Source organism: Pimephales promelas, chromosome 1 (assembly GCF_988280905.1).
Source record: "Pimephales promelas chromosome 1, fPimPro1.hap1.1, whole genome shotgun sequence".
NCBI lineage: Eukaryota > Metazoa > Chordata > Actinopteri > Cypriniformes > Leuciscidae > Pimephales > Pimephales promelas.
In genome coordinates, this window is record NC_142769.1 from 10,227,128 (window position 1) to 10,240,123 (window position 12,996).

Here is a 12,996-nt window from a genome sequence, read left to right on the forward strand (position 1 = left end):
ATTGTATGGAAGTATTCGATTTCGGATGCAGTGAAAGTTTATTGAAAAAGACGCATGCTTTTGACTGCACATGCTCATTGACAGATCTAGCCTGAAAAAAAATGCTTTGAGGATAAGAAACAATATTCATGGGACTGTTGTTGTCAGGTTTCATTGGTGATTTCAAATATGAATTCCGAAATACATTCTCACTGTATGTATTTATTTTTTGGAATTATAGTTAATGACAACAGTGTGAAGTTTGTTTGTCCCATTAGTGGTACATTGGATGTTATCCATATGTAAATGCCTGTAATTTTTATGTTAAATTGAGCTGGAGTCAGTGGGGTGGATCTGCAGCACCCGCGGGTAAAACAACACATTACAGACACACGTGATCTATTCAGCTCTCACGAAGTGAGGCGGCGTGCGCTCAATGTCAGGAAGAGATACTGGAGGGTTTTTAAAGGGACAGTTCACCTAGAAGTGACAGCTCTGTAATCATTTAGTCCCCTCATGTCGCTCCAAACCTGTGTGACTTTCTTCTGTGAATAAATGTCTGAGCTCTTTTCTGTTTTGCAAAGCACAATATGACCAATCAAACTCCAAAAAGGACCAAATAATAACCGTTAAAGTGGTATAAAATTGATTTGTGCGCTTTATTTGAAGTCTTCTGAAGTCAAACGGTGGCTTTGTAGCTTTTGTGCGAGTGAAACTTCTGAATTGTATGGCTTCTATTGTCCTTTTTGGATCTTGGCAGTTTCTTCACTCATTTCTCATGTCAGGAAAGAGGAGTTTAAAATGAAATCCATGCAAAATAAAGTCCCACAGATATAAAACAGCATATGTGGGGAAGAAAATTGAGTTCACTTTAACTGAAGTCGTATTTAATTGATGTGGAGAGCTGGATAGAAATGTACCAATTTAGCCACGGATCTAGCACTTATGTCTTATATTGCGAGTAATGATTTCTGCATTTTTCTCATTTGATTTCAGAGCTAATTTCCTGTTTGTTTGTGTGTGTGTGTTTCAGATCGTGGGTAATCGGAGCCATAGCACTGCTCTGTTTACTGGGCCTGACCTGGGCGTTCGGGTTGATGTACGTTAACGAGAGTACAGTGATCATGGCGTACCTCTTCACCATCTTTAACTCCCTGCAGGGCATGTTCATCTTCATATTTCACTGCGTCCTGCAGAAGAAGGTTTGGAAAAACATATTCACATACACATTTGATAGAAACTAGGGCCGTCGTCTGAACATGTGGAAAAGTAGGGCGGTTTTGTTTTATTTGGTTTATTTAAATATAACACCATGGATACTTTACCAAACAATACGCATACCAAAAAATGCCAAGCAAACAAACACTAGTTTAGTTTAGTTTAGTTTAGTTTAGTTTAGTTTAGTTTAGTTTAGTTTAGTTTAGTTTAGTTTAGTTTAGACATATTTGTGTATATTGCACATTTTATACACTAAGGTAATTCAAAGTGCTTTACAAACAGTAGAAATGTTATTAAAATACTGTAATTATAAAATAATCACAATAAGCATAAGAAATAAAAATAACAATCGTATTTAACAAACTAAAAAATCGTATTAAAATAAACTAATAAAAATGACCAAAACACACTACACAAACTACTAAAACTTAAACTAAAATTATAATGAAAACTCAAAATATAAAATACTTTGAAATAATAATAAATAGTGTAATAGTATATCAACAATTTAAAAAAGCCTATTTAAAACAACACTTCGAATGATGCATTGACGTAATTCGATTATGTCAATTACGCACTGTTTATGTTCATCCCTAATCCCATTATGTTTCTCACAAAACAAAACTCTAGAGCAGATGCTAATGGCTAGTACGACAGCAGTGCTTAATGCCGTTGTGTTCATAAGAGCGTGACAGCCCCATTCTATATGCGAACTGGCACCTGCACATTTTCAGGACTCAAAACCGCATTCTCGACAAACCCGTGCTGAATTAATTGAACCGCACAGGACAACTAGTTGTCTGCCTCGTCATGGAATGTGAGAGCCATAGTGAGACGGATAATCATGAAGGGTTTAGTTTAATGATTAATGAGAAATGATTTGCATTCATCCTCAGATCCACCGGAGCTGCAGTGGGTGCGAGCTGTGAGGTGCGCGGCTCAAACGTACTCTCTGCACTCGGTTACTAAGCATTTAAAGTTGATTTTTAAAAAAAATATCTGATGGATAAACTCATGCCTTGATTAGACTCGTTTATTATGATAAATCCTCCCTATGTTATGGACATCACCATTTCCGATACTGTCGCTGAATGCGGCGGTTGTGAGTCCGGAACTGCATACTAGTCATTAGCATCTGCTCTAGAGTTTTGTCATTCCAGCCCTAAAATGGATTAGCTATAATGTTTTATAATTACATAGAGGCTTGTTCACTACATATTGATACATTTGAGATGATACCAAAGTCATCTCAGTGCAGATCAGTTTTTAGCTCATATATTGATTCGGAAGTGGATGTAACTTTCAAAACTCTTCAAATTCTGCCATTATGTAATAAATACTTTTAACAACTTTTACACCTTATATCACTTGGGGCAGCACTGGTGACACTCCTGATTCAAACCATGAAACAATGAAACAATGAAAACACAACAAATGGCAGCAGTTGGATAGTTTAATGGGCATAGTGTTTGCTTGCGCGCGTGCGTGTGTGTGTGTGTGTGTTATGGGGACAAAATCCACACAAAGCTATCGATTTCCAAAATCCCTATTCATTTTTTGGTCGCAGTTTATAAATCATAATAAGTGATGCTTACTGCAATGGTTTAGGGGATAAAATATACAGTTTATACAGTATAAAAATCATTGTCTATGGAATGTCCCCATAAAATATGAAGACCCAACTTGTGTGTGCGTTTAGGTACGCAAAGAGTACGGGAAGTGCCTTCGGACCCACTGTTACACTGGGAAGAGTGTGGAGTCGTCTATGGGTTCGGTGAAAAGCTCCTCGTCGCGTGGACCTGGACGATATTCCTCAGCATCACAGGTAGACGGGTAACATACAGTATACACACAGACACGCACACAGCAACACAAGGCTAAAATGCAATTTTGTGAGTGTCCATGTGTGTGTATTCTCTCTCACTCTCTCTCTTTGTCTCTTTTTCTTGTTTCTTGTTTTCCTTCTTCTTTCATCACAAGGTTCACCACCCGCCTTGTATGACAAACTCATCACAGTTACAGTATGAACAAGTAACTATCAGCCCTATAATTTTTCACACTACACACTTGATCAACTCAACTTAGTGATATGCTGTGTTTGAAGCAACATTTTGCATGTTTAGCAGTGTGAATGAGTGATGGTTAGGAATGCAGTACATTATGCTACTTACTATATCTACTGTACTTATTCTAACGTATATCCTTGTCTTACCTCCTTATTTTGTTTCATTTTATTCAGTTTAGCATATTTCAGTAACTCAAAACTAATTGTGTTTAATATGATTTTATATATTTTATTTTAATTCCAAAAAAAAAAAAATTCAGAATATGGATATTTTACATTTTTAATCAAATTTGGTCTAAAATGTCTTGTGAAAGTTAAATTTTCAAGCACAAGCACATTGCATAATAAGAAACACCATTCATTTATTCGCATATGCTTTTTACAATAGAGTCTGTTTCAAAATAAGAGTTTATTACACATTTTGGCAGATATTATATTGATATATTTATACACAGTATATTTTATTTTATATATTTTTTTTGTCTTGTAGTGTTTTATAGCCAAAGCAAGGTTGACTTTTTTTAAAATGAACTTAATCCCAGCTCAAAGAATTTGATAATATAAAGAGAAAACCTCCCAATTTCACATTTCCAATTCTGTCCTTTAGCTGAACGTAGTTTGCTTTGAAGAGAGCTGTTCTATTGTGTGCTGTCCTTGTCTCATACAAATCTTTGGCTTTACATAGATGTGCTTTAATGTCTTATTTCCATGGTAACAATTTGTCTGGTTATATTATCTCTATGGAGACAAGGTTTACAATTTGACCTTTAGCCTTTTAGGGGTCATCTGCTGTGATATCTGCAAACATGTAACAAGAATCTGACATGCACCAGAAACACATTTTGTAGACCCATGACCCGTGTGTGTGTGCGTGTAAATGTCAGCCAGATGAGTAATGTGCTTTAAACGGCTCAACATTTCACGTCCAGAGGATTTTTGTTTTATCCTTATTCAAGCTATTTTTTTTTCTTTTCTTTTTTTCTGTGCTGCAATACATTGTAAGCATTTTAGGTAGAATAAACAGTTAAGCTGAAAGGGATAGTTCATGCAAAAATTTAAATTCTGTCGTCATGTACTCACACTCATGCCATACCAAACCTGAATGATATTTTGAAGAATGGACACCCTCTAAAACAAAGGATATTTATTGGCATTGATTGTTCCATTAAGAATGTTAACATCCATGGAAACTTTCCACTCTTTAAAGGGTACTTTATTGTGGAAAAAAGGTATTTTAGATTAATAAAGCAACACTAAGTTAGATATTTTACCTTAAAAATATGTTTCCAAAATCGTTTCAGTTGTTCATTAATTCGTAAAAGGGTGAAAGGCACTTCTGGATTCGCTTTGCGGTCCTATATCTGCTATAACCTCGCTATGTAAGATCTTGTCGCGTTTCTGTAGTTCTGTAGACATAAGAAAACTACAAATTTGACTTTACGTCAAGTGTTACAAATAATCATTATTTTATCACAATTCCGCTTCCAACCTGTAGGGCGACCACAGAGGAAAAGTTACTTGGTGTTGCTTTAAAATGTTATTTACACTACAAAAAAAAAAAAGGTTCTTTTAAGAACGATTCTTTGTCGTAGCAAAAAAATATTTCTTCTACGGCATCACTGTTTTGAACCTTTATTTTTAAGAGTTTGAAAACCTATTCAGTTTGATTTCTGAACGAATCATTCAGATAAGTTTTGTGTAGCAGATTGCAATCATTGCAAAGATCCAACTCAAATGAACAGTTCGTTCGGACTGCTCAAATCGGACACCGCATGGCTGAGCCTCGTTTTCTCCATTCTGTCACCTCGTTGAGTTTTGGTTCATTGCCACTGTTGCCTATGGCTTGCTTATTTGGGGAAACTTAATATTCAACAATATTACTGATCTGCCTGCATTGACACCATTGTATGAGAATGGAACTGACCTGGCCGAAGACATCACGGTTTTCTCTAGAGCGACTGTATAGATAACTGAACCAAATTAATCACTTTTTTTTCAACAGAAATGAATCAATACTAAGCTGGGTAATGATACTTTCCCCCCCCCCCCCCCCGTGTTATCACTGTAAAGCTGCTTTAAAACAGTCTGTATTGTAAAAAGCGCTATACAAATAAAGGTGACGACTTGACTTGACTTGATCATATCGTGTGCGTGAAACTCTGATGTTCTTCACAGAGCCGAATCCGCCGGATGTGGAATGACACGGTGAGGAAGCAGTCAGAGTCTTCATTCATGGCTGGAGACATCAACAGTTCCGCGACACTCAACAGAGGTACACACAAACACACACAAGCATGTATGGCTATTATGCTGTCGCAGGGTGATTGCCACCCTTGTGAAAAAAAGTGCATATAATTGTACTGAATGTGCACTAGTAGTGCCCTGTAATCCCTCTGTAGTCAATAATTGTATCCCCTAAAAATCTTTGATCACCAAAATTACATATTTAAATGTTTTTTTTCCATAAAAAAATATGCTTCATGCCTTAAAATAGCTTGAATGTAACTCTTCACCCTTGTCTAATTTCGTATACTCGGTTCTATGAATATGCAAATTAGCCCCGGCTCCACTCACTCACTCACTCACTCACTCACTCACACCAGCTCAGAGATCCACTCGTAGAGGATCGCACGTTGACGTTATTGGTTACAAGATAGTTTGTGACATCAGAAACACCTGCGATTTCAAACCGTGATGTGACTTTGAATCACTATTTTAATATTTTGTAGTGCTTTAAAGAGGTACACTTGGTTTGATGTGGTGACTAACAAACTAAAGAACAGGTACAGTAAAGTACTTGATTATAATAATAACTGTATTGTATTATTGAATATTAAATTTACAGTTAATGTGTTTTAAGTGTTCTAAATTGCATATTCATTACGTTACAATACGTAATAACAAATGTATTTAAGTACATGATAGAATTTTCGGTAACGCTTCCTTTTACAGTCCAGTTACCCATGTAAATACTATGTACTTATTTTAGTAACTACAATTACTGGGTAATAACTAGTACTAACCCTGGCCTGAACCTACCCCTAAACCTACCCCTGTTCCATGTACTTACTTTCTAGGTAAGTACACTGTAAGTACTGTACTGTAAAAGGAACCGTTACCGAATTTTCTTTATAAATTATATTAAAGTTTATTTTTGTTTACGATGAATGCTTTTCAGTACATTCAGCTTTAACCTTAACCATATTTTAAAGACGTATAGAAGTAATTATAAAATTACACATAAACATGCACTAAAGTCCTACTGAAGTGGGTCAAAAAAACTCAAAACTAATTGCATGTAATATACATTTGAACTAATAATTTATTTATTTGCAAATAACATTGCATTAAGTGTCTGAAAACATTACATGCAGTTCACACTTAATTATATTAAGTATATTAAGCTATGTATGCTTAAGTGTACTTCTTTTTCTCAAGAGCATTAAACCATGTGCACTTTAAATCTGCACTTGGGGAATTCTGTAGACATTTCCATAGTTCTGTCATGTACAAAATTTTCACACAAAGTTTAGTGCTCTCAGCTCTGTTTCAGAATATTTGTATTCATGCCACAGAATTCCAGAACTCAAAATCAGGTCATAAAATCTGAACGAAGGTCTGAACCTTCTGACATCAAGCAGAATTTAACCAGCGCCTGCAGAATTCCTGTCCCATATAATTGCATGTTTGAAATCAGTGCAGAAAAGATTTCAAAAGATTTTGTGTCTACAGATAAAACTTAAAACTGCGGGTATGTTTCTTTAATGAGGATCTTTTTAATCCTGATATTCAATACATTAAACATTTAGAAAGTAAATATAGTCTTTGAGTTTCTCATTCAATTCATCTGCAATGCTAATTTAATTCAGTTAGATAAAAAAAAAAAAAAAAAAAAAAAAAAAAAAAAACAGAAAATGGAAATAAGTCTGTTTATGGCCAGTAAAGTAAAAGGTTAAAAAGAAATGAGGTAATTAAACATTACCAACTTTTTCAAGTAAATGACAGTGTGTTGAGATAATGAGAGAATATAAAAGAAAACCAAGTCCTACATGTTAAACTCAAAACTGTTTTAATAATTGTTAGCATAATGTAATGAAGCTCATTTAATTTACATTTAGATTACATTCATGTTCCTCCAAACTCTTTGTATGTTGTGTAAAAGAGAGGTACACAGGTGGATGAGGATTTAGTACGGAGTACGGCATATCTTAAAATGAAACATTTCCATTTGAGTGAAATGACAGCTATGAGCTGTAGGCTCAATACTGCAGAGCGTCGAGCCGTCAGAGCTCAGACAGTTCATTCCCTCAGTGAAAACACTGCAATTGGAGAGGACAGGACAGCAGATGCTTTCAAACATCTCAGGCTAATTCGCACCATCCAGTCAAGAGATACAAAAGACACTGCAACTGCAGAAGCATGCTGCTTGTAGTGGAAGGAAATGAGGCACTTTCCACAAATAGCATAAAGAATAGGGACATAAAATGTTCTCTTTTTTTCTCTACAAAGGGTCAGTGAATTGTTGAACTTGACAAATGCATTCAAGTCAAAAATAGGTCAGGTTGTAATTGTCAGTGTCATTTTAGTATCCTTGATATACAATTATATATATATATATATATATATATATATATATATATGAAGAGTTCAGATGCAAAAGCCTCTAAATGCCATTTGAAATTTTGTTCTTTAATGATGTTTTTTATCAAACTTGTATATTTAAGTTCAGTAATTTTACTTAAATAACAATTAATAGGTAATTATCATTGCCATTTAAGTGAAATCACTGAACTTAAATATACAAGCTTGATAAAAATGATCATTCTAGAAGAAAATTTCAAATGGCACTTAGAGGCTTTTGCATCTGAACTCTTCATATATATATATACATTTTATTTATTTATTTTGTTTTAGTCATTCTGTTGTGTTTCTTTTATTATTAGTTTGTTTTTCATTATGTCTATATAGGTTTTATTGAACAAATTTTTATTTCAGTTTTACGCCCGTTTCACACATACTCCGTTTGCAGTGCGTATGCAGTGAGTGTTGCGGTGCGTATCCGGTACAGGAGCCGCACGCGCTAAAGTGCTTTCACATATGCTGCGTTTGCATTGCGTGAGCTGTACCACAAACACTCGCTATTTTTATTTCAAAATCAGAAGTTATGCAGCAATAGCGTGACCAGTGACCAACAGTCCTGTTTTCACGTCCTTCCTGGCCGTTTTTTATAAAGTGATGTCCTGGTTTTCAAAAAAAAAAAAAAAAAAAACGCTGGAAAAGATCAGCTTTATAGCAAAATATAGGAGATGAGCAGACAAGGAGGATGAGGAGGAAAAACAGGATAAAGAGGAAGGAAACTAGTTCGTTTTTGTACGTTTGTGAGAGGTATTTTTGTTCAATTTGAAGGTATTTCTTTTAGTTAATTAATATTGATACATTTTATTTTTCTAATACAGAAGAGACATTATTTTTTAATCATTATTTCATTCATTATTTTTTAAACCAACCCGTCATAATAAAACATGTTGAGTATCCTCTGAGAAGCCTATCTGATTTTGTGTCTTAATACAACAATTTTCTATCCACAGAGGGGGCATAGCCTATTTTAATTGTATTGAAATTAATAAGGCATCTTTGAGTAAACTTCGAGTATCATTTGTTTTCTGGGCCATGTGTCCTGGTTTTTGGTAATCAAAATATGTTCACCATATGCAGCAACTTTTTTAAAAATAAAAGTTTTGCCATGGCTTTGCGATTCTCTTTTACAAACCTGAATGGACGCATGCTCGTTTTAAACACGATTTAAACAACGAATGCATACAATTCCATGCATTACTTGTATATTAAGATGTCTTAAAGTAAAAATATGAAACAATTAAATACCTTTATGGAGAGATTACTACATTTTAAATGTAGTAACTACTACATTTCGAGGTCAATCGGAGTTCATTTTGACCACGAACTGTGCGCTGTCACTTTATTTCTGCGTTTGCAGCACAGCAGAAATAGACTCGGTACGGAAACGATCTCTGCACTGCTGTATACGCACCGCAACTGGAACGGATCGACGGACTGCATCCGTGTGCAGTGTGAAAGCTCTAACCTGTTAACATGGGTACGGAAAAAAATACGGACCGCATACGCACTGCAAACGGAGTATGTGTGAAACGGGCGTTAGTTGTAGTCGTTTTTTAATTTAGTTTAATACAAATAAACGAAACTGAAATGATAAATGTTGCTTTTGTCCTGAGCACTTAAGGCTGATGATTGGTTTTTGGGGGTGGCGAACCCAAATCCTTTCTACCCGGACGTGCATGAAGAGGTCATGAGATCGTGGGAGTCTCCTTTGACTTTTCGCGACTGCTCAGCGGCCTCTTCCGCCTTCTCTGCCCTCACAGAAGCTGTGGCCAAGGGTACACTGGGGCTCCCCCCATGTAGTGTTCTGTGGCAATACATGTGTTCCTCCACAGCACCTCCACCTGGCGTGGCGATCCTAAGCACCCATCCAATGCCTGTAGGTTTTTGTCTACTCCGGTGGCAAGGACCTATAGAGCTGCGGGGCAGGCTGCCGCCTCACTGCATGTTATTGCCATACTTCTGGGTGCTCAATATCATGCACGAGGGTAGGGCTGATTCAGGGCTTATCCTTGAGCTGTGTGCTATCACCGACCTTGCTCTACGAGCGACAAAAGTAACCGCACAGTCCCTGAGTCAGGTGATGTCCTGACGCGAGGCTGAGCGAACCGGTTTCCTCAACTCCCCCATATCCCAGGCTAGCCTCTTTGGCGGTGCGGTCAAGGACTGCCCAACGGTTCTCGACCGCCCAGAGGTGGACTGTGGCTACCAAACTTGTCTGACCCCACGGCCATCTGCTGCCAACCAGCCGCCAGCTCAGAAGCCTCAGTCCATTTGTCGCCGAACGCACCCTCCTGCGACTTCCGCCCCCTCCCGCCCAGTCCTAGCAGCACCGGGCCACACTGTGGAGGTGGTCGCAGGAAGGTGCCCCTGCCCATATCAGCCCTGCAACCCCCCTGAATGTCTGGCGATGCGGTGCTCCCGTTATGGGTAGCTCAGACGTGGGTTGCAGTTCTTTCAGGAAGTGGTTGCAGGGCTACTCCTTCCCCCACTCCTTCCCTCCTGCATCCAATCTCTGAGCCCCCAGAGGGCGCGGATGACAGTGCGCGCCGCTTACGAACCTCGCCACTCTTATCCTCCTCTGTCCCAGAGTTCGGACGATAGTGTGTGCTGCCCCCGGGCCATACCACTCTCATCCTGCTCTGTCGCCAGACCCCCTTGGAACGCTGGTCCTTCCCTGGCGTCCTCCGTCAAGGTGAGGTTTGACCATGCCCCGCTAGGATTTGTTTGCAGCAATCGACCTGAAGGATACTTACTCTTATGTCCTTTCTCTTTTCTCGGTTTCGACTCGGTCACCTTCTCCATTCAGCCACTGTTGACTTGCCTGGCAATCAAGCGCAAGAGTGCGGTTCCACTGAAGTTATTTCAGAGGCTCCTGGGGCAAATGGCATCTGCAGCCGTGGCAACGCCACTCGGATTGCTTCAAATGAGACCACTTCAGCTTTGGCTTCGCAACTGGGCATGGTCCCGAGGTGGGCATGGCAACACGCCGTGCTCCGAGTACCCTTTACTCCGACCTGCTATTTGACCTTCATCCTGTGGTCAAACCTCAAACCACGCCCTTTTCTACAGGCTGGAGTGCCTCTGGAACGAGCTTCCAGCATGTGCAATGGACATGCTGCCGCGGGCTCCTGGACAGGACCCCAGCGCCTATGGCATGTCAATTGCCTTGAGTTGCTAGCTCCCGCAGTATGTCGCCACTCACCCGCCACCACCTCTTATGGAGTCAGAAGCATCTGAGGTCGCTTCGAGCCAATTATATTCCGGGAGACCTGATCTGTGCAGCGGATGAGCTCTCACGGCTTCAGCCTCTTCCTGGAGAATGGAGACTCCGTCCCCAGTCAGTTCAGCTGATGGCTTGGGACCTCTCAGTGGTTCTAACTGCCCTGCAGAGTGCTCCCTTTGAGCCTCTGCAATCAGTGGAGCTTAAGTTCCTGTCAATGAAGACAGCGCTTCTGGTTGCATTGGCCTCCATTAAGAGGGTAGGGGACCTGCACGCATATTCTGTAGGCGAAGCATGCCTGGTATTGTGCCCAAAGTTCCTACCACTCCCTTCCGGGAACAGGTGGTGAACCTGCAAGCGCTGCCACTGGAGGAGGCATACCCAGCCTTGGCACTGATCTGTCCATTATGCGACATCCGTGCCTCCGTAGACAGGATGCAGTGTTTCAGTCCCTCAGACCAGCTCATTGTCTGTTATGGTGGGAAGCTGAAGGGAAAGGCTCTCTCCAAGCAAAGGCTTTCCCACTGGATAGTGGACACCATTGCTTTAACATACCAGCAGCAAGGTCGACCGTGCCCCCTTGGTGTGACTGCCCACTCCATTGGAGTGTGGCATCCTCTTGGGCACTAGCGCATGGTGCCTCGCTTAACAGGCATCTGCTGAGCTGCAGGCTGAGCGACACCCAACACATTCGCCAGATTAGTAATAGGACCTGCATTCGTTGCATTCGTAACCAAGACGTGTTTTTTATGGTTTTAGTTTAACTTGAATAAATATAAAAACTGGTCATAATTAAAAAGATTATTTTTCTACAATTAATTACATGTTAAACAAATTCTCTAAATTATGTTCTATAAATGTATTTTTGGATAAATTCAAGAATCTGTATGTGATATTTAAAAATGACCTTTGTGTTTTTGTGGAAAGTGTCATTAAACCATTTAAGAAATGTCAATAGATTTCCACAGACTTAAGTTTTATTTTTGAAAAATGACAATGCATGACCCATTTTTCCAGTCGAATGATAATTTGTCAGATTTAGCTCACTTATGAGAGCAATTTTATTCTTAAACTTACACAGACTAGAATGAAGATCTCCTTTGAGTCGTTCTAAATTTCAGATGCCTCTATAAAGTTGATTTCCCTCTGTCTGTCTCTTCGGTCTCTGTTCCTGTTCTGATCATTGAGACGCTAATGTTCTGTTATGATGATGGATTGACCCTCTCTAGAGAGAGGAAGTGTCACTATGGAAATAATTAGGCACTTAACCCAGTGTGTGTGTGTGTGTGTGTGTGTGGCGCTCCATCACTCATGCTGCTCAGAGCTGACAGATGTATTAAACAAAGATGAGCAAGAGTGTGTGAGGGACATACAGAGAAACCACAACACTCATCAATATACACACACGTTTGGGTCACCCGCCTGTCACCCACCCATGTTTGAGTCACAAGACTATTCAGTTAAATACACTAAGCTAATTCTGATAACTACAGACTAACTCTACCTTTAACTCTTTCCCCACCAGCATTTTATCTTTAAGTTTGCCTGCCAGTGCCAGGATTTTTAGCATATTCTGAATATTTTGATGGATGAATATGTAAACAAAAGAAGGAACCTCTGCTTTAAAAAAAATCGAGTTTAATTCTTTTTTTATCAACACGTGAATGTGGGCAAGTAAAAAACAAAACCAAAAACATTTAGAACAAAAGGCATTCTTTTTCAAGAAAATCACATTTTTGTCAAAGACTTCGTCTGGATCGGATTCAGAATGATGATTAAAACAGATGGAGTAGATTGAGTCCACCAACACCCGCAAAGCTTGCACATTTTCATTTTATTCATTAATCTTAAGCAGTTTTGATTTGTAAGCTGTTGA

General features: G+C 38.9%; 1 protein-coding gene across 25 annotated transcripts in view; it reads left to right on the forward strand.

Annotated features, from left to right (window-relative positions):
- LOC120477782 (adhesion G protein-coupled receptor L3) overlaps window positions 1-12,996 on the forward strand; it is a 375,074-nt gene that overhangs the window by 350,906 nt on the left and 11,172 nt on the right. For 13 of the 25 annotated variants that reach the window (XM_039669601.2, XM_089125499.1, XM_089125755.1 and 10 more), the window contains 4 exons: window positions 1,013-1,181; window positions 2,897-3,022; window positions 3,178-3,228; window positions 5,438-5,534. In XM_039669601.2, coding sequence (XP_039525535.2) covers window positions 1,013-1,181; window positions 2,897-3,022; window positions 3,178-3,228; window positions 5,438-5,534 — 443 coding nt within the window. The remainder of the gene's footprint in view (window positions 1-1,012; window positions 1,182-2,896; window positions 3,023-3,177; window positions 3,229-5,437; window positions 5,535-12,996) is intronic. The other 12 variants (XM_039669606.2, XM_039669607.2, XM_039669615.2 and 9 more) reach the window with 1 other exon arrangement.